Source organism: Protopterus annectens, chromosome 1.part1, assembly GCF_019279795.1.
Source record: "Protopterus annectens isolate FY-2018-M chromosome 1.part1, PAN1.0, whole genome shotgun sequence".
NCBI lineage: Eukaryota > Metazoa > Chordata > Ceratodontiformes > Protopteridae > Protopterus > Protopterus annectens.
In genome coordinates, this window is record NC_056726.1 from 1,834,036,475 (window position 1) to 1,834,061,921 (window position 25,447).

General features: G+C 42.2%; 1 protein-coding gene across 2 annotated transcripts in view; it reads left to right on the forward strand.

Moving 5' to 3' along the window:
* STX12 (syntaxin 12) overlaps positions 1–25,447 on the forward strand; it is a 471,540-nt gene that overhangs the window by 166,727 nt on the left and 279,366 nt on the right. For both annotated transcript variants that reach the window (XM_044084824.1, XM_044084825.1), the window contains exon 4: positions 540–639. In XM_044084824.1, the coding sequence (XP_043940759.1) occupies positions 540–639 (100 nt within the window). The remainder of the gene's footprint in view (positions 1–539; positions 640–25,447) is intronic.

Here is a 25,447-nt window from a genome sequence, read left to right on the forward strand (position 1 = left end):
TAAATGTTAGATTAGTTTTATATCTGAGACTTGGTACTTGTTCTGAATGGAACACTACTTGCTGTACTGGTAGCTTGAGAATTACTTTCAGGATTTTTGCCCTCTTAATTGTTTGGTGAAGGTATGTGTTAATACTGATACTTCATAACAGTTCACACCCATGTTGAGCCCCTTTTAAAACTGCATTGTATAAAACATTCAGTAAATAAGACTTAAGGTTGTAGATGAGTATTGTTTTCTAGTTCAAACTGTGGCCAATTTGCAGTGGTGGTTGCATTCCTTTTACTTCTATCTTGGTTAGAAACTCCACTGTTGAGAGAAAATTGCAATGACAGAGCCGAACTTGTCATGAGTATGATTGTATACTTTGTCGGTAATGTGGTTGACAGCAGAATTAGCAGTGTTGATAAACAGTAATATTGACTGACAGCAGCTGCAGAAAAAGACGGAGTCAACTTGTAGGCTGTTCTAACCAATATTCACAAACTGTTTTTAATCTTTTTTTTTTTTTTTAACTTGTCATCCGTTTTTAATTATAGACAGCAGCTGCAACATTATACGAACCAGCTTGCCAAAGAAACAAACAAGCACTTAAAGGAGTTAGGAAGCCTTCCAACTCCATCCCATCCATCAGAACAGGTTAGTATTAAATTTATGTTAACTGTTTGCTTACAAGACTAGTACACCTAGTTCTTTGGAAAGAGGTTGTGCATAAAATAAACTTTTAACAGCCATTTCGTCTTGGCAGATACAGCAGTCTTGTCATGGATTACTTTAAAATGCTGGCATGTTTAGCATTGTAGCATGATGTTTTTAATGATGGCAGCCTCTGCAGAGTGACTAGGTACTGCATTCAGTGTTATTGCCATCTTTAATAGCATGTCATGATTCTTGCTTGATGCTGGCATCTGTAGCAGGTTAACATCACTTTAGTTCACTGTCTACATCCCTAGCACCAAGCTGTGATCTGTGTTAATTGCTGACAGCCTTACTGCACATTCTTCATTGTTGCCGTCCAGTAGTAGCATAACATTGATCTGTGTGATCTTACTATTGTTACAAGCAACATGATTTATTCTTTATTGCCAGCATCTGTAGTAGCATACTGTATTGCTTTGTGGATTTATTTGGTAACTTGGTAGTTGCACTGATTATTTTGGATTTGTTTCCAGGTAAGACCCAAGGTTATACTAAATTTGGCAAAGATGCAGGAAACATCCCTTACTGTTGCTTTATACAGGGAACATGTCTTATGCAGGGAGATGTCTGGGGACTGGATATTTTTAGACTTGCTCTGCTTTTGTAGTAACAAAGGATGGAGAAGTACTGCCCATGGGAGAGGGTTGTATGTTTTAAATATAGTGCTCATCAATGTGAATCTTCTATTTTTGAATTGCACAACATGACAAAATGAACCGGGGAATAATCACATGCATAAGCAGTTTGTGGTCCGAAAAGTCCAAATAGGTGTTAGTATTTTTGTGAAAGTTCCAGAGAACGCAGAAACTGTTCTGTAATCCCTCGCACAAGGTAGAAGTACACAAGATGTCCTTCAAGGATGCATCTGCAGTCCTAACAAATGGGTTGTCCTGTCGTCAGGCAGCCCTTTGGTCGGCCGGATTCCAAAGTCTGGGTCTGGCCTCGGCTGATGTCGCACTTCACCCGACGTCATAGCTGCAGTTCTTCGGGTATAAAGGTATCAGCCAACGCCATTTTTCTCAGTCTTTCTTGCCGCGTGGCACCCAAAGCAGAAGCTGTTCGCAAGTGCCGGTCAGTCAGAACCAGAGATTACTACTACCGAAGACTTCTAAAAAGCTAAGTACCCCGTTGGGGACTCTTTCTTGCCTCAGCCGATGTCAGAAAAAGTGAATAACTGTTTAACTTGTGGGAAACAAATACCTCATAAAGATTTCCACTCTTACTGCCTACCTTGTTTAGGCCCAGACCACGACGTAGCAGCTTGTCTAGCCTGTGCTTCTTTCAACCGACGAACGCTTAGACGTCGGTCGGAATTTGCTGAGGAGTTTTTCGGCTCCGCTTTTGCTTACAATATGCCGTCGGAAACTCCGACTTCGCAATTAACTAAAAAGCGCAAGGAAAAGGACCGACACTCGCGGTCCGCGGTTTCGGCCGAAACCGCGGTTAAGTCAACCGCGAGTGTCTCTGTTTCGGCTGAAACAGAGTCCACGGTTCTTCCTTCGGCGAAAGCTTGCCTCCTACCGAGGCCTCATCCAGCATGGCTGAATCTGCTACTGAAAATCCCACCTGCTCTTGCAGGTTCACAGGATTTATCTGATACTATACCTTTAGATATATCTACTCCTGCTCGTGGAGCTGCTAGGCCCCCTGCATCCATGTTGATTAAGGCTTTTGCCAGGGCTAAAGCAGCAAAATCTACCAAAACTGTGCCTGCTAAGACCCCCTCTCACAGGCCTAGCTCTAGTTCTCAAATGCTTAGTCTAGCAGAGGATCTCATTTCTTTGATCCGGGGATCCCAACCTCACCCTGACAGCTCACCCACCTCCAGAGAAGAGGCCTAGAGCAGAGCCCCCTGAGCCAGTTTCTTCAGATTACTCCTCTGATGATTCAGATAATACAAACCCTACAGAGGGCCCTTATTCTCCTTATGAGGACTCTGATGCAGAAGAGTCCATTCCTTCAGCCTCTCCGCCTGAGGAATTTTCTTTTGGGGAAACCTTGCATGCTATGAGGGAACAATTTCAATGGCAGGGCCAGGATTTTTCAGACTCTAGGAAAAGGCTTAGGACCTTTTTGCATTTGCCACAGCATAGGCCTTTAGCCATTCCTCCAGTACTTACTGTTGTGGATGATGCATTTAATGATGCTTGTACTGCTCCCGATTCTCTTCCTCCGGCCCCTGCTAAGCCCGACAGGTACTACAGGGTTCCGGACACACATTATCATTTGTATAAGGCTCCTTTTGCAGATCCTGAAACTATCTCCCAGGGACCCAAGGCTGTAGCAGCTACCTCTGCCAGAAACCCTCCCCTCTGAAAGGGAATCTAGGGCCTTAGAGAGATGGGGTAAAAAAGTTTACACTTCTGCTACTCTTTCGGCTAGGGCCTTAAACTGTCAGTTCCACATGATTCAGTATCAGGAATTTATGTTAGATCAGTTAACTAAAAAACTGTCCTCGTCTGAACCATTAGACAAAAAATCTATTCAGGAAATGGTACATAACATTCAGCAGGTCAGTAATCATTCCTTAAAATGCGGCTATGATGCACTGGAGGCTTCCTTTAGATCAGCTATGACTGGTACAGTGATCAGAAGACATGCATGGTTAAAAGAGCAGTCCTTACCAGACCATGTTAAATCAAAGCTCCTAGATGCTCCCATGGATAAGCTCAATTTGTTTGGCTCCCCTGCACAGCAGGTGCTGAAGAAGGTGGAAGAGAAAGCAAAATCTGTCCAGACAGTCAAGGATTCTTTACAGGTCCAGCCTCCACGGTTTAGTAGGAACTGGCCTTCCAAGAATTGGTCCTTTCCAGACACCTCCAGAGCTCAGAGAGGCAGGAATAGGCGCCCAAGAGGCAGGGGTCAATCCAGAGTTGCCTGCAGGGGACGTCAGTGGCAGCCTAACAACCAACGAAGTACTGCCACAGATCCAGCCACCACCACTTCCACAGGACAATCACAGTGACTTGGCTCTGAGACCGCCTACCAGGGAACAACTAGAAGCACCCTTAGGCGGAAAGCTAGCCTTATTTTCAGTAAACTGGCATCACATCACAGGAGACAAATGGATTTTACAGACAATAGACCAAGGTTACAGGTTTCACTTCCATACTCTACCAAGGAAGAGAGGAATGCCAAACCTACCTCCAAATCAGAAGACAAAAGCTCTAGAACAAATACACCACTTACTAAGGATGAGAGCTATAGAAAGGGTACCGACTATGGAACAAGGGCAAGGATTTTACTCCAGACTTTTCCTGGTGCCAAGAAAAGAAAACCAATGGAGACCTATTCTCGACCTGTCCGCTCTAAACACATACCTCATTGTTCCAAAATTCAAAATGCTGACCCTACAGCAGCTTCTTCCCATGCTGGGCAAGGAGTCTTGGCTGGTAACTCTAGATCTCAAGGAGGCATACCTGCACGTCCCCATACGACCAAATTGCAGAAGATACCTCAGATTTCTTGCAGGATCAGAGCATTATCAATTCTCAGCATTGTCCTTTGGCTTATCTACTGCGCCCAGAGTATTCACGAAATGCCTGGCATCAGTAATTGCTCATTGCAGGCTTCAGGGAATTCAAATTTACCCTTACCTGGACGACTGCCTGTTACAAGCGGACAACAAAAACAAATTAGCAAAAGATTTGAAAAAGGTCATTCATCTAATGCAAGCCCTGGGATACACAGTCAATATAAAAAAGTCAAGGCTGATACCATCCCAAAGGATAACTTTCTTGGGTGCAGAGCTGGACACATCAAATCAAATGGCATCCCTCACAGCAGAAAAACAGAAGCACCTTCCTCTCTATTTCATGGCATTAACAAAGCAGAACCAGCTAACGGCAAGGAAAGTCCTGCAAGCCCTGGGTTACATGGCATCCTGCATAATATTGATTCCACATGCCAGACTACATATGAGAAAGTTACAATGGTACCTAAGGAATTAATGGTCTCAGCACAAGCACAGCCTAGAAACCCAAATTCCAATAATTCCATGCCTGAAGCAAGAATTCCAATGGTGGGCTCAGGCCTGTCAATCGAACAAAGGGCTGCCCTTCCACAGCACTCAACCAAGCCAGACTATCACAACGGACGCCTCAGACCTCGGTTGGGGGGCACACATGCTGGACAAGTGCATACAAGGCTTATGGACTCAAGACCAGCTGAACCTACACATAAATCAGAAGGAGATGCTGGCAGTAAAACTGGCAATTCAGACATTCAGACCATTTCTTCGACAGGGTCAATTGCTGATAAGGACGGACAACACCACAGTTATGTGGTACATCAACAAACAGGGAGGCACACATTCATACCCTCTATCCCGGATGGCAGTGGACCTCTGGAATGTGGCCCTGAGCTTCAACATTCAGTTACAAGCAATATTTGTACCAGGAAAAGAAAATATACTAGCAGACATCCTAAGCAGAACTACCACGGATGCCCACGAATGGATGCTGCATCCAGACATCTTCAAATCCATTACAGGGAAATGGGGACTACCAGAAATAGATTTATTCGCATCCCCACACAACCACCAATTGAAAAAATTCTGCACGAGGGCATACCACCCACTTGCTTGGAAGGTGGACTCCCTATCTTTCAGCTGGAAAAACCTGACAGCATATGCATTCCCACCTCTTCCTTTGATGCACAAGGTGCTATTGAAGATCAAAGAAGACCGTCCAAGGATCATCCTGATAGCTCCAGACTGGCCGAGGCAGCATTGGTACCCATTACTGAGGGGCATGTCTCGGGAACAAATATGGCCTCTGCCCCTAGTTCCCTTACTGTTAACACAGAACAACTTCAAAACCCTGCATCCAAACCTAAAAACACTGCAGCTGGCTGCCTGGAACATTGCATAAGACAAAATAACCCAGATTTATCTCAAAGGGTTAAAGACATTATCTTGGAGGCTCGCAGACCCTCAACAAGGAAAACTTATTCAGCAAAATGGAAAAGATATCTCATTTGGAGTGCAGCAAAAGGAGAAAATGTGTCGCTGGTAAACATAGCTAACATCCTAGAATACTTGGCAGAGCTTTTCCACAATGGCCTGTCCTATTCTTCCATTAAGATTCATGCATCAGCTATTTCCGCAGAATACAACACGGACCCTCCAGTCTTCTCACATCCTCTACTCAGGCAGTTTCTGAGAGGAATTAAAAATGTAAAACCACCAAGGAAGCCACCATTGCCCGCATGGGACTTGAACTTTGTGCTAGAAAAGTTGACACTCCCTCCTTTCGAGCCAGCAGCAACAGCAGAATTACAGTACTTATCATGGAAAACTGCTTTCCTGCTTGCAATCACTTCAGCAAGAAGGGTTTCTGAACTACAGGCATTAATGGCAGTACAGCCCTTCCTTATCTTCCATCAAGATAGTGTCCATGAGAACTAATCCTACTTTTATGCCAAAGGTGGTCTCCAGGGTATCTTTAAACCAAGCTATCCACCTGCCTACATTCTTCCCCAACCCACAGAACAGGGAGAAAGACTATTACATACCTTGGATGTACATAGGCAATGCGCTACTACCTGGACAGGACCAAGAGCAATAGAAAACTGACCAGCTACTGGTAGCATATGCAACAGGAATGGAAGGAAAAGCAATTTCAAAACAGACAATCTCTAAGTGGATAGGAAATTGCATTAGATTTTGTTACTCTTACCATGGAAAGACAACTCCAGAAAACATCAGACCTCACTCCACAAGGGCTACAGCCACTACTACAGCTTTTTACGAGGAGTGGCTACCAAAGACATTTTAGAGGCTGCTACTTGGAGCTCCGTGCATACATTTGCCAAGCATTATAATCTACCCTTATACTCCAGATCCCGAGCAGGTTTTGCCACTGCTGTTTTGCAAGGGATCTTAACTACACCATAATCTTATTATTCCTCCTCCCCCAGTTTGGCTATGGTATTCTACCCATTTGTTAGGACTGCAGATGCATCCTTGAAGGACATAGTACAGTTTTGTACCTACCATAAATGTAGATGTCCGAGAGGTATGCATCTGCAGTCAGGATTACCTCCCTCCTTCCCTCTGTGGTACTCCTAGGGTATTTGCCCATCTTCTAGCTAGCTGGGGGAATCTATTATGGTGTATTTGTTTGTATATATGTATATACATGTTTATTTTTATTTGCTCTCTCTTATTCGGAAACTTTTACATTTATCCAAATTTAGCCTTCCTAGAGGGCACCTGGCATCTGGGGCAAGAAACACTGAGGAAAATGGCGTCGGCTGATACCTTTATACCGAAGAACTGCAGCTATGACGTCGGGTGAAGTGCGACATCAGCCGAGGCCAGACCCAGACTTTGGAATCCGGCCGACCGAAGGGCTGCCTGACGACAGGACAACCCATTTGTTAGGACTGCAGATGCATACCTCCCGGACATCTACATTTATGGTGGGTACAAAACTGTACTTTTCATTTGAAGGTAGTTGGAAAATGCAGAGGCAAATGGGGACAATTCTTTTCTCTAACATTTAACACACTTTTGCACATTTGAAAACTTACAGCAGTTCAGTGTATAATGGTGAAGATAACAAAAAATTCAAATTTCAAAAGGCAGCATCATACTAGCAGGAGATTATAATTGTATATGGTCTTCAAAGGATACTAATACAATAAGTAAACGGGAAAATACAGGCATCAGCAAAGGTACTGTTAAAGTTCATTGAACTAGTTCATATTGGGGACATAAGTGATTTATCAGATCCAGAATCATTTTTCTTGACTCATTACTCACACAGACTTAGAACATAATCCAGAACTGATAGAGTATATGTCTCCTATGAGTTGGTAGATAAACCAGGCAAAGTTAGTGGTATTTTGCCAACTTTCAGATCGCAGTGCAGTCACTTTTGAGCTGTTTTTAAAATCTAACAGTAACATCAAGATCAGGAGGATACCAGCATATATAACTTGCTTAAAGGATTTTAAGGACTTCTGTATTAAATACATTCTTTATTTTATAGACATTAACAATACAGGAGATATTTTAGGAATGTGTCTGTGGGATGCACTAAAAGCATATCTTTTTGGTAGAGTCACCAATTGGCTATCAATAAAGAAAAAACAATGGGACAAAACTGTATGAGATGCAAGATAACCCTGACATACTAAAACTGGAAAGTCAGACAGGTAACAGTAACATAGTAAATATTAATAATCTAAATAGTAAGCATTTGGAAATTTTAAATCATGAAAGTAGGGTTAATCTAGAAAAGTTTAAGATAATTTATTGTAGTAAAATCAATGAATATAATGTAATAACAAGACTCTGGATAATCAAAATGTTTATAAAAAATATAAAAAATTATCTGATGACAAAGTGAAATTAATTGAGTAACTTGTCTGTGTGTGAAATTCTAACTCAGATTAACAAAACCTAACAAAGCAACAAGGTAATGATGGAATTGTACCAGAACTGTAAAAGTTACTACCTAGAGAAGTCTTAAACATATTACACAAAGTTTTTTGTACAATTAAACACTTAAAGGTTCCTCCATCCTGGAAATATACTCTTATCTCCCTAGTTTTAAAAACTAACAAAGATCCAACTGAATGCTATTTGTGCAGACCAATTTCACTTTTAAATGCAGGCTATAAATTATTCATGGCAATTCATTTTAATAGATTAAAATATATTCTGACTTCTTTGATCAATGAGGATCAACCTGTTTTTTATTCTAAATAGAAATATTTATGATTATAAAAGAATAATCACAGTACTTGACTATGTAAACAAGACAAGAGTCTAACATTGAGTCTGGATGCTAATAGTGCTGTTGACTCTGAATTGGAAATATCTTGTGTTAGTCTTGGAATGTCATTTTTCAAGTAATTTTTCACATATTATAAATCTTCCTTATGACAGTTGTTTTGGTACTTTAACTTCTCATTTAATACAAATTTTGAAGGGAGCTAAACAAGGATATCCTCTTTCACCCTTGCTTTTTACTCTAATTATGGAACCTTTTGCAAAATTTATTATGTTAAATTTAGACATAAAAAGGCATTGGCATAAATGCAAATTTGGTTTGTAAAATCCAATTATTTGATGATGACATGCATTCTTCTGTCATTGATACCCTTTCTGCCATTTTTAAAACAGTGGATGTGTTCCAAAAAATCTGGCCTCTCTTCTAATAACAGAATAAAAAATATTAATCATAAATGCAAATATTGATAAGAAAATTTTAGATTTACTAAATTGTCAGAGAAAAAATAACTGTTTAGGGATAATTATAACCGATAACATGAATAATATAATAAATTACAATTATATTAACAGTATAGTCTGTATAAAAGAATTTAATAAATAAATGGAACACATTTTTCTTCACAGTGGAAGAGAGACTATAGTCAAAATGATTATTTTACCAAGAAATGTACATGTTGTTCAATCATCTTTGCCTCCATCTAAAACATGTATTAAATAATGTAATGCTTTAATGTTAAAATATCTTTTGGTTCCTCAACTAACCAAGAATTGCCTTAAATCATCATATAAGGGAATGGAAAGTAGGAGAGATTTGAACTACCAACATCAGTTATAAAAACAGTTTCTCTGAATCAAAAATATATACAAGGCCAAGTGGAAAGAGTTTCTTGGATCCCTTTTCATTGAATCTAAACTTGATATTTGGATCCCTTTTCATTGAATCTAAACTTGATATAAACTTTAATCAGAATCTTGTACTACACAGTAGTTTACCGTGGTTGCTAAAAGGTTACTTTTCAGAAAGGAGTCTCCAGACAACTGACTTTTATTTCTACTTATTAAATAACTTTAGAAACGTATTAAAATTCAACATACAAGGCATGGATTTTTATTTTCCATATAGCATACACTCAAAGTAATATTTTTTACTTCAAAGTTAGACACAATGATTACCTTTAAAGAAAAAAAATCTGGTGTATTGGTTTCAATCCATGAATAATGAAATGTTTGCATTCTGTTGATTATATCATAAGCAAATATGATTTAAGCATATATGTGGTTGTATGTACAGTCTTGTCAAGAATGCGTAGAAGGTAAGATTAAGTTAATGCAACCAAGGGTAAGAAATCTTATCCCAAAATTAATTGAATTTTTATTATTAATACAATAAACCGCACTGGGAGAGGGTGTCTTATCCAAATTATGTAGAGTGTTGAGGAAAGAAAAAAAAGTTGCAATGGCAGTTATTGGAACTATTTTACTTAACACTGATCTCCAGATGGAGGAAAAAAATCAGTTTTAATATCTTCCAAAGAGGCTTCTCTTGCATGGAAACTTTTTACTTGGAAATTCTTGCATAGATCTTTCTTCACACCTCATAAAATTGAATTAATGTTTAAAAAGAAGCAAGTTTGTTGGATATGTAAACAGGAGCTTAAAGCAGATTGGCAAAACATGTTCTTTGATTGTGTTTTACTTGCACCTTATTGGAATAACTAATCTTTTAATAGGCTTTATCTGGGGATAATTTTGTATTATCCATGTCATTAATTCTTTTTAATACCTGTATTCCTGTTTGTGTTAAAAGAATGAAATACCCTCTCTTATGATCCATTTTATCAATTGCTGGGAAAGCTAGTCAAGAAGTGGAAGAATGAAGTTACAACCTCTTTCAAAGAATTCAAAAATATTGCAACCAAAGTATGTCATCTGGAAATTATCAGCGTCAAATCAGGATCTACTAGAATCACTTCTTACTATATGTGGACAAATTTTAAGGAACTGCTTGCTAAACAAAAATAGCTATACTCATATCAATTGTAATGTGTAAGAATTTTCATTGTTAGTAGACACTCTCTTGTAAATAGTTAATATTTATTTTTTACGCGCACATATTTCTAAATACAAGAGTTGGTCATAATTTGTATTTAAAATCTAATAACTTTAAAAAAAAAATATTACCCTCTGTGTGTGCGCGCTCAGATGTGATCAGAAAGAGGGTGTATCAAGTACCTTGAAAGATATTTTTAAAAGTTGTATCAGTAACAAATGTGTCCATTGAGGCTTCATTATTCAGCCATCTCAGTAAAAGTCCTCTTCTGAGATTTGTATCTTTGTTCTTGAGCTTCATGACATCATACTGCATAAGATGACCCTCGCCCCATCTCGATAAGACTGAAGAGGACTTTCCCTAAAACAGATCCAGTATCCATGCTCCTGCCTCTGTTCTTCCAACACAGACTCCTTTTGAGGTAGTTTGGTAGCCAAGTTGACCTATGAAAGTAACAGTTATGTACTTGGCATCTGTGTTATCATATTGCATTGTTCCTCAATACTGGTCTTGGATCTGATCTGGCACTACACAATACCTAGATCCAAGACTTGAGCTCCTTACTCTCCCGTAACCCCTTCTGCACTCTAGCCCTCAGATCAAGTTTGCTGTAGTTACCCCATAGAGTATATACTTGAAACTTTAAGCAAGGGAACTTAGTCCAGGAGCATGATGACTCCTGCTTCCTCAGATCCCTCCAGAGCATGGATTGGGGAAGGTGGGCAGGAAGTCAGGAATAACAAAATAGGAAAACACAGATGCCAAGTTATGGTAGGTGCACAACTGCCTATCTGATGTTTTCCATTTCATTCATCACCACTGGGTCAGAATCCGCAGCTACAGTAGTATCCTGGGTGGCCCTATGGAAGGATGTGCCTGAGCACTGTGGAACCAAAAGATGCTCTGTTTCTGGAGACAGTATCTGGTTTGTAATGTGAATCAAAGGTGTGTGGAGTGGACCAAGTGGCCGCAGCAAAAATGTCATCTATAGACACCCTAGCAGAGAAGTCTGATGAGTTAGCAACTAACCTGAGAAAGTGATCCCTAAGAGGATGAGGTAACTCTAAGCCCCTGAGAGAATAAACTGTGGAAATACAGTTTGACATCCATTTGGAAACTGTAACCTTAGACACTTCTGTTCAGAGACCGCTGCAAACAATTGCCCAGGACTAAAGCTTTCAGGAAATCTGAGCAAGTAAAATCTTAACTTCCATTTTATATCTAGTGTCTTTGCCTTTATTGGAATGATTTTGGAAAAAAAGATCGGTAACTGTATAGGCTGGTTGATACGAGTTTCAGTGGCTACCTTGAGCATGAAGGAAGGATTAGTTCTCAAGGGTACTCCGTCTTTGTGAAAAATGATATATGGTGGCTTGGATGACAGAGCCTGCATGTCAGAGACCCTTTAGAATTTATGGCCACAAGAAATGCCGTCTTCCAGGAGAAGAACTTGATATCACAGGAATGCGCCAACTTAAATGGACTTTGAGAGACTGCAACACCATAGTCAAATCCCGAAGAGGGAGAGGGATCTTTGACAGGGGGCCTGAGGAGAAATACACCCTTAATATAGGCCTTGCGTAGTCTGGAGGAAAAAATAGGCTCCCTACTAACATGAAAATTGGAAATGGCCACTAGCTGCAGCTTTGATGGAGAAACTGGCACTGTCTTGATAAAGAGGATAAAAGATGGAAGAATATCAAAAACTGGAGCAGAGAAGGGATTGTGATTTCTTTCAGCAGCCCAAAAGGAAAACAGTTTCCACTTACTGTTGTAGAGATTTTGAGCGGATAGTTTCTGAGAGGCAAGAATAATTTTCTTAACATGGGAAGCCAGCCTGGACTAGCCTGGACTCTTAATAGCACAGGAAGTGGAGAAACCATGTGGTTAGATGAAGGGATCCGAGGTTTGGGGTTTTCAACCCTGGGGGATGAGAGATGAAAGATGAGATCTGGTGCTGGATCTAATATCCATGGAGGATATTTCAGATGAGATCTGGTGCTGGATCTAATATCCATGGAGGATATTTCAGATGAGACCGTAGGAAGGGAAGCCACATCTGACAAAGCCAGGAGGAGGCAATGAGGATCATGGGACACTTTTTACTCTGTGGGTTTTCTGTAGTACCTTGGGGATCAATGTGATTGGTGGATATGCATAAAGGAGAACCGGAGGCCAATTGTGGACTAGAGCATCCATCTGGGACTGCCCCTCTGGGGGGATGAGGGCAAAGTACCTGCTGCATTTGTTCATTGGGGATGTAAAGAGGTCGCAGCAAGGCTGGCCCCAATGGCCAAATATCTGAGATGCCACTGATGGGTTCGGGGACCACTCATGCAGGCTCAAGGTGGACCTACTGAGTCTGTCTGCCAACATGTTGGACTCCTTGGTATGTGCATTGCAAGAAGGAAGTGACTGGAAGAAATCTCCCATTCCTACACTCTCTTGTAGCCTCTCTCTGCACAGTGGATAAGAACATGCCCCCCCCCCAGCTTGTTTATGTACCTTATCCACTGACATGTTTGTATGAATTGCAGTCGTCCCAGAGGAAGGCAGACCTGAAAGGTTTGCAGTGTCAGGAGGACTGCTCTCCTCTCTAGAATGTTTGTGCAGCTTTATCTCTGTAGGGGACAACCTGCCTTTAAGAGTTCTGCCCTGAAATGCCCCCCCCCCCCACCCTAGCAGGGAATTGTTCGTGGTCACTGGCCATGGGAAGGGGAATATAAAAAGGTCTGCTTTGGAAGAGGTCCTGTGAAAGAAGCCACCACTGAAGATGCTGTCTGCAGATGGGTGTCTCATATCGGCATAGATGATAGAGAATGGACCAGTGGACTGCTAGCATCCACTGAAGTACCCTTATGAAATATCTTGCCAACGGTACAAGGATAGCTGCTGACATGGACCCCAGAGCCTTGAGAATGAGATGCACTTGTGGTAGTGGGACCACTAGAATTGCCTTGACTTGCTACCTGAGTAAGTCCACTCTGAGGGGGTAAAGCTGCATTTTCTGTCACTGTATTGAGCTGGGATCGTATAAACTCCAGACTTTGCACTGGAGTTAGTTTTGACTTGGCCACATTGATAGTAATGCCCAACTCGTTGAAGGTCTCCAAAAGGTACTGCATCAGTATTGTCAGTTGATGCTTGTGGGTGCCGTAAGGAGCCAGTTGTCCAGGTACGGAAAAACCTGGAATCCCTGCAGTCCACTGCCATTCATTTGGTAAACACCTGGGGGGCTGTGGTGAGTCCAGAAGGTAGGGCTCTGAATTGAAAATGATTGACTCCTAGCTGGAAGCACAGATGCCTCCTGGAGCACCAGTCTATCTTGATGTGAAAGTAGGCATCCAGGAGGTCTGCAGTGCACATCCATTCGTACTTGTGCAGAAGCGGCAGGATGGAATGATCAGTGACCATCCGGAACTTCGACGACTTGACAAACCAATTCAACTTGCAGAGTTCCAAAATGGAGTGCAGGTCACTGGTCTTTTTTTCTAGAAGTTTTAGAACTTCTCTTTGGACCAGTTCCCTCTGACCTGATGGCACATCGGGGACAACTCTCTTGGGACTTTGAAGTAGTTGAGAAAAGGGAATGTAATAACCCCTGGATATGATATTGAGTACCCACTGATCATTCATTCATGGCTGTCCAGGCATTTAAGTACAACAAGAACCAACCCCAATTGCTTCCAGGGCAGGACAGTTGGGCAATGCCTCAGGGGCATGAAAGGACTTTTTGGAGAGAGGTTCTCTGAAGCCTTGGTTCTGTGGACCCCCTCTGCCTCTGGGGTGGCATCTACCATTGAACCCTCTTTCCCTGCCTCTGGAAGAGGAATCCTCAGGAGCATCCTGGAAGGAACCCTGCGACTTTCAGAACCAAAGTTTCTTACCTCCCTGTTGGTTCTTGCAAAAAGACCTTGGGGGGGGGGGGGGGGTTAGAAAACTTGATCCCTATTGGCCAACAACAACATTCCTTCCTGCTCACTGTGGGCCAGATTTCCTTCACTGATGGTCCAAAAAGTGATGAACTATCAAATGGGGGATTCATGAAAGAGACCTTTAAGGTTTTGCAAACCACACAACCGCATCCGTGCATGACACCTTAAGGCAGTGCTTGCACCAGCCGCTGGAGAGGAACCCTCAACGGTATTAGAGATTAACCTCATCAATGAGATGGCAAGAGAGGATAGAGCGGTGAGCTAGGGCGAGACCTTTTTGAGGTCCTCTGCAGCAGCAAACAAGATCTGAGGGTTATAGGACAGAAAGGGTTTATGGGAGAGGGAGAAGCTCGAGCCTTGGATCTCTTTTGTGTAATGCCAGATTGGATCCGATGTCAGATCCAAGACCCAGTCATGAGGAATAATGAAGTAGGATAACACAGATGCCAAGTCGTGGGAAGACGTAACTGGTATTTTCATAGGTAGACTTGTTTATCAAACTGCCTCAAAGGAGTCTGTTTGAAGAATAGATGTAGGAGCATGGATACTGGAAAGCAAGTCCTCTTCAGTTTGATCGAGATGGGGCCAGGGTCATCTTATGCAGTGTGATATCACAAAGCTTTAGAAGGAGATGCAGATTTCAGAAGAGGACTTTTGCTGAGATGGCTGAATAAGGAAGGCTCAGTGAAATGCGTATGTTATTGATATGACTTGTCCTTCAGGGTAGTTTGTGTACCCTTTTCTGGTCACACCTACACACGGACACACAAACGCATGCGAGCATGTACACAGAGAATCATACTGTTTTTTTTAAAGAAATTTATCATGACAATAATTGTATTTATAAATCTGTGAGCATTGAAAAAGAATATGAACAAGAACAAATACGACCAGCTATATACAAGAATGTCTAGCAATTAAAATTTTCAAAATTCCTATACATTGCAATTGATATGGGTATAGCTATTTTTGTTTATCAAGCAGTTCCTTGAAATTTGTCCACATATTACAGTACGAGGTGATTTCTAGTAGATCTTGATTTAATGGTGATTTCCAGATAACGTACTTTGGTTGCAATATCTGTGAATTCTTTGAAAGAGGCTGTCGCTTCATTCTTCCAATTCTTATTACTTTCTTCGCATTGATAAAATGGACCATAAAAGTGGGTATGTCATTCTTTTAACACAAACAGGAATGGGGTATTAATAATTTGGACAAAACAAAATTATCCTCAAAGACTAAAAAAGATTGTTATTCCAATAAGGTGCAAGTACAGCACAATCAAAGAACTTGTGTTGCAATAAACTTGCTTCTTTCTTCACAACTCATAGAATTGAATCTGTGTTTAAAAAGATCACTGCAAGAATTTCCAAGTAAAAAGTTTCCATCTAAGAAAATTTTTCTGTTTGGAAGATATTAAAAATTATGTTTTATTCTCTTCTTGAGGTCTGTTATTGTAAGTAAAATAGTTCTAGTAATTGTCATGTCAACATTTTGTTTCTGTCCTCACCACTCTGTTTAAGTTAGATAAGAGACCCTCTCCCAATGTGTTGTATTAATAAAAAATCAATTAATTTTGACATAAGATCTCTTATCCTTGTATGCATTAATTTAATTTTACCTTCTACACATTCTTCGCAGCATTGTACATCCAACCATATATCTTTGCTTAAATCATATTTGCTCATGGTATAATCAACAGAATGCAATTTTTCATTATTCATTAATTGAAGTCAATATGTCACATTTTTTCTTTAAATGTAATCGTGTTTAACTTTGAAGTAAAACATTTGGATCAACTTATCCACACCGCCCACCAGAGGCAGCAATATCCTAGACCTGGTCATCACCAACATGGGTGACCGGTGTTCCACACCAGAGGTCAGCTCCTCGTTGGTCAGATCCAACCACAAGCTAATCACCCTAGACATTCGCATCCCGCTCCCACCCCCCATTAGGAAAACGACTGTAAAAAATTTCTCCAAAGCCAACTTCACGCTTAAGACAGAAGTGGCAAACTTCACGACACCCATGCAGATGGACAATAGAGGTACGACTGCTGAATCCTACACAAATGCACTTTATAAGCACTTACACGAGTGCATGGATCGTGCTATCCCTAACAGAACCAAGATGCTATCCTCCAAAAAAAGGAAGCCAATCTGGTGGTCTTCTGCGATAAACTCTACAACAGAAGAAAGAAACTGTTGCAAAAAAGAGTAAAATCCCAAGATTGGAGGAACTCCCTGGTCAGCCTCATTATGAAGCTGAGATCCCTCATAAAATCCTCCAAAGCTAGTTATGAAAACAAAATTGCCACTGATTCCAAAGACAACCACAAAGCATTCTATAGCTATGTTAAAAATCTCAATGGCAACACTCAGATCTACTCTGAGTTACAGCACAATGACGTGAAATATACAGAACCAACTAATATTGCCAACATCCTGGCAGATAGGTTCAGTGCTAACTTCACCCCCCTCTCACCCCCTAAAGGGCCCATCTTTATACCGGAAGAATGCAAAGTTCCTGTAATCACGACTGCACAGGTAAAAACTTCACTCTCCAAAGCCAAGAACACAGCATCCATGGGACCTGACAACATCCCAGGCTGCCTTCTACATGAACTACAGAATGAACTGGCACCCCACCTAAGTACCATGTTCAATCATAGCCTCACCTCAGGCTTTGTGCCCATTGAATGGGCGCACTACAACAGTTATCCCACTCCACAAAGGGGGGGCCACAACAGACCCCGGGAACTACCGCCCCATTAGCCTGACGAGCCTCATCTGGAAGGCCATGGAACGTATCATCATGGAACTCATAAACAAAGACATTGGAGATCTCCAAACCCTGGACCCCACACAGTTTTGTGTTTGTAAAAGGCAGATCATGTCTCCTAAACCTGATGGACTTCTTTGAAGTAATCAACAAGGCCATGGATGACTGTAAGGTGGTTCACACAGCCTATCTAGATCTCGCCAAGGCATTCGACACCATCCCACCACTCTGGAATTATCGATAAACTCACTAAACTAGGTATAAATCCCTGTGTCACAAGATGGGTTGCCAACTGGCTTACTGAAAGAACCCACACTGTGAAAGTAGCAGACTCCAAATCAGACTTCAGACCAGTAACAAGTGGAGTACCACAGGGTTCAGTCCTGGATCCTCTCCTGTTTGGTATGTATTTCTCTGAAGTACAGGCTAACACAGAAGGTCTTTGGCTAACTAAATTTGCAGATGACTGCAAACTAGGAGCCATAATTGAAACTCCTAACGATGTGGACATCCTTCAAAAGGGCCTCACTGAGACAGATGCCTGGTGTCAAAGACATGGTCTCAAGCTCAATGCCAAAAAGTGCATGGTATCCCCTTTGGTAAAAATTCTGTACCCATGAACTACCACATAGGCAGTAGTCTACTTAACACCGAAAGTGTGATGAGACCTTGGGACACAGGTGGACAGTAGTCTCTCCTTTGATAATCACGTCACCAAAGTGGTCAGGAAATCCTATGTGGCACACCTCATCACAAAAGGTTTCTCTTCCAGAAAAAAAGAGGTAATTGTTCCCCTCTACTCATCACTCATTACACCCATTATAGAGTCCAACGCCCCTTTTGGTATGTACCTCACGAGACATCTACAACAACTGGAAAGGCTGGAAAAATACCTCACAAAGAGGATTACTGGCCTCAAACAGATGCCTTGCCTTACGCAGACAGTCTCAAAAAACTCTAGCTTTACTCCGTCGTTTATCGCCTACTCAGAGGCAATCTCTGCCTAACATATAAAGCTATGTCATACCCAGAGCTGTTGGACATGCTCTACTTAAAGAAATCCCAATCCCTCCGAGCTACACGCTCTAGGGACCTAAACCTTGTCACCACAATAAACAGAACATGCTGGAGGGGATAGATTCCTGTACCAGAGACTTCCCATACTCTGGAACAGACTACCTATCTATGTCAAACAGAGCTCCTCATTAGCACTCTTCAAGAAAAATCTTGATTGGATGGGTAATAGGAAATTCACCCCGGGGATCACTTCTGTGGTTCTGCTTGACAGGAGCACAGGAAAATAATTTTCTTGGGTGGCGAAAGCCAGGTTACATTTTTGGCTAAGCTTGTATAGGCCCTAGGGCCATTAGCCTAGTACCTACCTATGAACCTATTCTTTTGAATATCCACTATAGGGAAAAGAACAATCCATGCTTTATATGTTTCAGTAAACTATCGTGTAGTATACGATTATGATTAGAGTTTATTTAGATGTTATGAAAAGGTATCCTAGAAACTGTTTCCATGTGACTGTGTAAATATTTATCCAAAGAGATATTGTTTTTGTAACTGATGATAAAGAATATAATTCTATATCTGCTGCTGCTGTCCAGTCCCTTATCTGATTAAGGCAATTCTTGGTTCTTTGGGGAACCAAAGAAATTTTAAAATTAATGTATTAATTTATTTAATGCATCTTTTAGATGGACGTAAAGATGATTGAATAACATATAAAAGTCTTAGTTTTGGTAAAGTAATAATTTTGATTATACTCTCTTGTGAAGAAAAAAAATGTTCCTTTTAGTTATTTATTTGTTTTATACTGATTATATTGACATTAATAATGCAATAAGTTATAGTTCTATTATCTGTTGTAATTATCCCTAAATAATTCATTTTTCTCCCTGACAATGTATGTAGTAAATCTGTCCTTTATCCTGTCGATATTGGCATTTATGGGTAGTATTTTCCTTTTGTTATCATTTAAAGGAGAGACCTGATCTTTTGGAACACACCCATTATCTTAACAGTAGAAAGGGGAGCTATTGTTGTCATTCTGTGTCAGAAGAACGTCTTCAGCAAATAATTGGATTTTAGAAACCAAATTCACATTTATGGTAATGCCTTTTATGTCTAAATTTGACCTAATAAAATTAGCAAAATGTTCCTAATGGTTAAGGTGTTTGCCTTACAAACACAAGGTGCAGGGCTTGAGTCTCACAAGGAACAATTGGCTAGGCTTAAAAAGGCTCACAAGGGCAGGTAGCTCAGTACTAATCTATGAACCTATATTTAGAATGAGAAGCAGGGGTGAAAAGACATCCCTGTTTAGTTCACTTCAAAATGTGTATTGAATCGGAAGTAAAAGTACCTGTTTTAACATGTGCAAAGCAATTGTCATAAAGAAGATTTACAAGATGTGAAAATGACTTGGAAAAATAACACTCCTCTAAGACTAACAGAAGATATTTCCAATTCAGAGTCAAAAGCACTATTAGTGTCTAGGCCCATTAATATTAGATTGTTTTGTTTACTTAGTCATTTACTGTGATTATCCTTGATATAGTCAGAAATATTTCTGTTTAGAATAAAACCAGGTTGATCCTCATTAATAATGGAAGGTAGAATATATTTCATCTATTGGCATGAATTTCCATTAATAATTTATAATGTGCATCTAAAAGTGAAATTGGTCTGTATGAAGAGCATTCAGTTGGATCTTTAATTTTTAAGATTAGGGAGATGAGTATATTTCCGGGAGGGAGGAACCTTTAAGTATTTAACTATAGAAAAACTGTGTGTAATATATTTAAGGCTTTTTTAGGTAGTAACTTGTAGAGTTCTGGTATAATTCCATCATTACCTTGTGCTTTGTTAGGTTTTAATTTGTTCATTTGAGTTAGAATTTCAGACATTGAGACAGCGTCGTCAATTAATTTCACTAGGTCGTCAGATAATTTATTTTTTATGAAAGGTTTGATTATCCCTTCTGAGTCTGTTATTACATTATATTAATTTTATTGTAATCATTTCTAAAATCGGAAGTAGTTGACTTCATTTGATCTTCAACCTGTGGGTCTACGGTTCCTAATTGGATCCGACATGGCCGCATAACCAGCATCTGATATGAGCTCCAAGCTCCTCCCCTTACCCATAATGCCCCGTTTTCTTCCCCCTTCAGATCTCATCTGCCGCTGAATAACTAAGCATCATGGTCTTGAGCTCAGAGCATTTTTTCTGTGGTAAGTAGTTGATTTTTGAGCATTCTTTATCCTTTCTGTACTTTTCTATTCACTCACCTCCTCTAGCCTCTTTGGGCGTCGGTTTAGTGAACAATTTGTTTTTGTTGTTGTAGTTCTCCCTCTGATCTTCCCAGTCCTGTCTTCTCTGAGTCAGTGTGTGTGCCTGTGTTTTCCTTCAAGGCAAAGAGTATGGCTGATATTACCCCTATGCTAGGTTTTAGGAAGTGCACAGTGTGTGGCCATAAGCTCTTTCGGCCAGTGGCCATACTGTTTGCTTGGGCGCGGCCCATTTGCTTACCCCTAGTCCCATTTGCGTGAGATTCAACCCACTGGCCCTTAAGGAAAGGAGGGATAAGCTCATTCTGAAGGGCTTGCTTACCTCATCGGGGACTGCTGTTCCAACAACCCCGGCTTCGGCCTCTTCAACCGCCGCTTCTGCCTCTTCTCCTTCCCAGACCACTGGGACTGAAACTCCCACCATGAGGTTTGGGAAGGAGAGAGGCACCATAAGAAAGACAGACCGTGTAAGCAGTCTCTGGACCCATTCGGCTTCGGTGAGGCTGCCACCCAAGACCAAAACCCCCACCAGGCCCAGTACTCTGGCTTCACTCTCCCAGGTTCTCCCCTGAGCCGGAGCTGTCTCTGTGTCCACTAAGGAATTCCCTCATCGGCAGTTTCGGCTGGTGTCAGTGGCTTCCTCCCGGACTATCCATGGTCTTAGCGAAGTGGAGATGGGACAGGATGATGCGGAAGTTCATCCGCACCCAAATCCAGATGGGAGTCTTGCCAGCCCCCTCTCCCTCCGTAGCAGGGAACTCAAAGACCTTTTTCACCCCAGTATATCTTTCTCCGATCTGTCCTTCGGTTTCAGAGTCTTTGGATCCGAGGACTCTCATGGGTCGGGGGGAGGTTGGTGCCAATGGTACCTTGATACTGGCCATTGCCTTGAGTGTGTCGAATCTGAGCTCTCTGAGCCATAGCTTTGGCGTCTGATCCAAGGGGATTCTGTCAGCTCCAAGTCTGTTGAAGCGCAGTCTTCCCCTTGGTATGCTGCTGCCTGTAGTTTCTGCTCCGACTCCCACGTCAGATCCGAGGGAAATGGCTCCGATGGTGGTTTCTCAGGATGCTTACTCCCCTTCAGCTTTTGACGTGGTGGAGAAGGTTCTCTAGAGTTTGTCGAGGCCCTTGATCATCTCGTCCCCAGACTCCGCCCCAACTCCCTCTGTTTTGGGTATGGCCCCGACCTTCCTGCCATCTTGGGGACAGCCTGTGCAGGTTTTGCCTCAGGAAGCCACCATGTGGGAACAAGAGGTTTCCCAGTTCCCCTCAGAGTCCCACTGAGGAGGCTTCTTATAAACTGACCTGGAAAAGAAGGCACTTGGACTCCTCTCCAGAGTCTCTAAGACACTGACTTGGAGGAAGGGCAAGGTTCCCCTCGATCACCCCCCCCTCCGAGGATGTCTTCTTTGGAAACATCATGGAACTCCTTCACTGGGGGGTGAGGTGGTCTGCCTAAAAACCAACCTCGGATGAGTCAGTGTTCCTAGAGGGCTCGGAAAGCTCCAAGACCAATCTGTGATGAATGATGTCACTGGATAGCACAGATGCCAATATATTGCAAGTACATGACTCTTTCTTTCCATTTCTTCACACACTGTGCTTTCAGATCAGCGCATCTGAATGCTGCTTCTCATAACCAAAAGCATTATCTGATGTTCTTCATGTTTCACTGTTGCAATCATTACATTTGGGTCATCTGCTGGCAGGTTGCCCTCAGTCGGCCTGAATAACAAAGTCTTGGGTCCTGCGTCGGTTGCTGATGTTCTTCATCTCACATTGCTACAGTCCTTACACTTGGGTAGTCCGCTGTCCTCGGTCGGCCCGAATATCAAAGTATAAGGCTGACGTCGGTCAAGGCGCATTAGACTGACATCAGGACATCAGGGTACAAATGCGCATGACCGACGTCATATCCTCAGTCTTTTTTGCCGCATGGTCCGATGCAGAAGCAGCGTTGCAAGTGCCGTTCGGCGTTCTGAAATTTTTCGAATTCGGAGTTTCAGACCGAGTCAAAGTTGGCTAAGTACCCCGTTGGGGAACATTTTAGTTTTTTCTTGCCTCAGTGGTTTACCGGATGTCAGAAAAAGTGAATAACTGTATTTCTTGTGGGAAACAGATACCGCATAGAGATTATCATACTTTGTGTATTCCTTGTTTGGGGCCTGAGCACGATGTTGTTGGGTGTCGCTTTTGTGCTAGGTTCAATAAGCGCACTATTAAGCGAAGGTTAGATTATGCCAGGTTGGTCTTTGGGAAGCGGTGTAATTATAAGATGCCGTTGGACGCTCCGACGCCCGCTTCTTTGAAGAAGCGCAAAGACAAAGCAGCTAAACCCAGGCAAGATGAGTCGTCTGTACCGGACGCCGGTTCTTTAGAGGCGTCAGTGGAACCGGTGGTTCCACCGGAGGCTTCTCTGGAGTCCCAGGGGGAGACTTTATTATTGCAGGATGTGGCCTCTCAGGAGGCAGGTCAGGCTGAAGGGGCTTCTCAGGTTACTGTACTCCCCTCCCTTCCCAAGGTGGTTAGGCCCTCTCCTTCTGTTTCTAAGGTTTCTCCCAGAGGCAGGCCAGGTTTAGCTTCTGTGGGGGTCACTCCTAGTTCTACTGGATCTGTGCCCAAGAAGCACATGCTTAAAATGGCAGAGGATTTAATTACTTTGATTAGAGGTTCTTTGCCCCCTCCAGATAAGAGGCCTAGGGTGGAACCAGAGTTGGGGAGTTTTGAGCAGGCTTCAGATGTTTCAGAGTCTTCGGCTGAAGACTTGCAGGAGTACTCTCCTTATTCTGATTCTGATGCAGATGATTCAACTCCTTCTGCTTCTCCTCCAGAGGATTTTTCTTTTTCAGAGACTCTTCATTCCATGAGGGAACATTTCAAGTGGGAAGGTCAGGACTTCTCTGATTCCAGGAAAAGGCTTAGGGAATTTTTGCTTTTGCCCCAGCATAGGCCTTTGGCTATACCTCCTGTTCTGGATGTTGTGGAAGATGTGTTTGCAGAGGCTTCTCTTAATCCTGATTCTTTGCCTCCTGCTCCTGTTAAACCGGATAGGTATTACAGGGTGCCTGAGGCTCATAAATATCTTTATAAGAGTCCTAGGGCGGACCCAGAAACTATTAGTCAGGGACCTAAGGGTGTCAAGGCCTCTGTTGTAAAAAATCCGGTTCCTCCTGATAAAGAGGCCAGAGCTTTGGATAGATGGGGAAAGAAAGTCTATACTTCTTCCACCTTAGCTATGAGGGCTTTGAATTGCCAGTTTCACATGTTGAAATATCAAAACTATCTTCTTTCTCAATTGAAGTCTAAGGTAGATGCTCTGGCAGAAGGCATTGAGTGTAAGGAATTGCAAGATTTAGTACATGTTTCTGAACAGGTGGGTAAGCATTCTTTACAATGTGGTTTTGATGCTGTACAGGCCTCGTCTAGGGTGGCTGCCACTGGGTCAGTTCTTCGCAGGCACGCCTGGCTGAGGGATCAGAATTTATCTGAACATGTTAAGACAAGGATTTTGGATGCTCCTTTACAGTCTGATGTGTTGTTTGGTTCACCTGTAGAGTCAGTCTTGAAGAAAATGGAGGACAAGGCTAAGTCTATGCAGACTGTTAAAGATTTTTGCAAGTTCAGCCTCCAAGTTTAGTAGGAATTGGCCTGCTAAGGGGTGGACGTACCCTTCTTATGATTCACAGTCTAGGGGTAGATCTAGACGTGGTAGGGGCAGAGCTCCGAGCTCCTTTAGACCTAGAACAGGGAGTTCTCCTGCACATTCTTCGGGTGAGGGCAGGGGCCAGTCCTTTCATAAACAGGCCCAATGACCTACCTTTTCAGCTGCCAGATCCTTCTCGCATGGCAGCACCTTTGGGAGGAAGGTTGGCACTCTTCAAGGAAAATTGGAGTTTGATTACCCAAGACAGATGGGTATTAGATATCATACACCAAGGTTACAGGTTTTATTTCCATACCTTGCCTCCTTTCAAAGGCATGCCGGACGTTCCTCCTCAGCAAAGACTAGAAGCTCACAAACAAATTTCTCTGCTGCTCCAAATAGGGGCCATACAACCGGTCCCTCTGCCAGAAGTGGGCCTAGGATTTTATTCTCGCCTGTTCCTAGTACCAAAGAAGGGGAACACGTGGAGACCAATTCTGGATTTATCTATTCTCAACACTTATCTGGACATTCCCAAGTTCAAAATGTTGACGTTACAACAGCTTTTACCTCTACTGGGCAAAGATCACTGGATGGTGACTCTGGATCTCAAGGAGGCTTACCTTCATGTTCCTATCAGACTAAGTTGCAGGAAGTATCTGCGTTTTCGAGCTGGGACTTCTCATTATCAGTTCTCTGCATTGCCCTTTGGCTTATCTACTGCGCCCAGAGTGTTCACGAAGGTTCTGGCTCCAGTGGTAGCTTTCTTCAGGCTAAGAGGAATACAGATCTATCCTTATTTGGACGATTGCCTGATTCTGGCCCAAGGAAAGGACGAACTTCTTCATCATTTACACTATGTGATAGCAGTGCTAAGATGCCTAGGGTATTCTGTGAACGAAATAAAGTCCAGTCTAGTACCCTCTCAGGACATGTGCTTTCTGGGTGTGAGACTGAATACAGCATCCCAGATGGCCTTTTTTGACCCCGGACAAACAAAAGAATCTTTCTCTTTACTTCCATCAATTGTCTCATCAGTCCAGGCTGACTGCAAGGACAGTCCTTCAAGCCTTGGGGTTCATGGCATCTTGTATTCTGGTGCTTCCCAATGCCAAACTGCATATGAGGAAGCTACAATGGTATCTCAAAAAATGTATGGACACAGCACTGCCAAGATATGGACACTGTCATTCAAATAATACCTTGAATTCAAAAGGAATTTTTGTGGTGGGCTCAGGAATGTCACCTAAACAAGGGACTCTCTGTGACCCGGCCAGAGGCGAGTCAGATTCT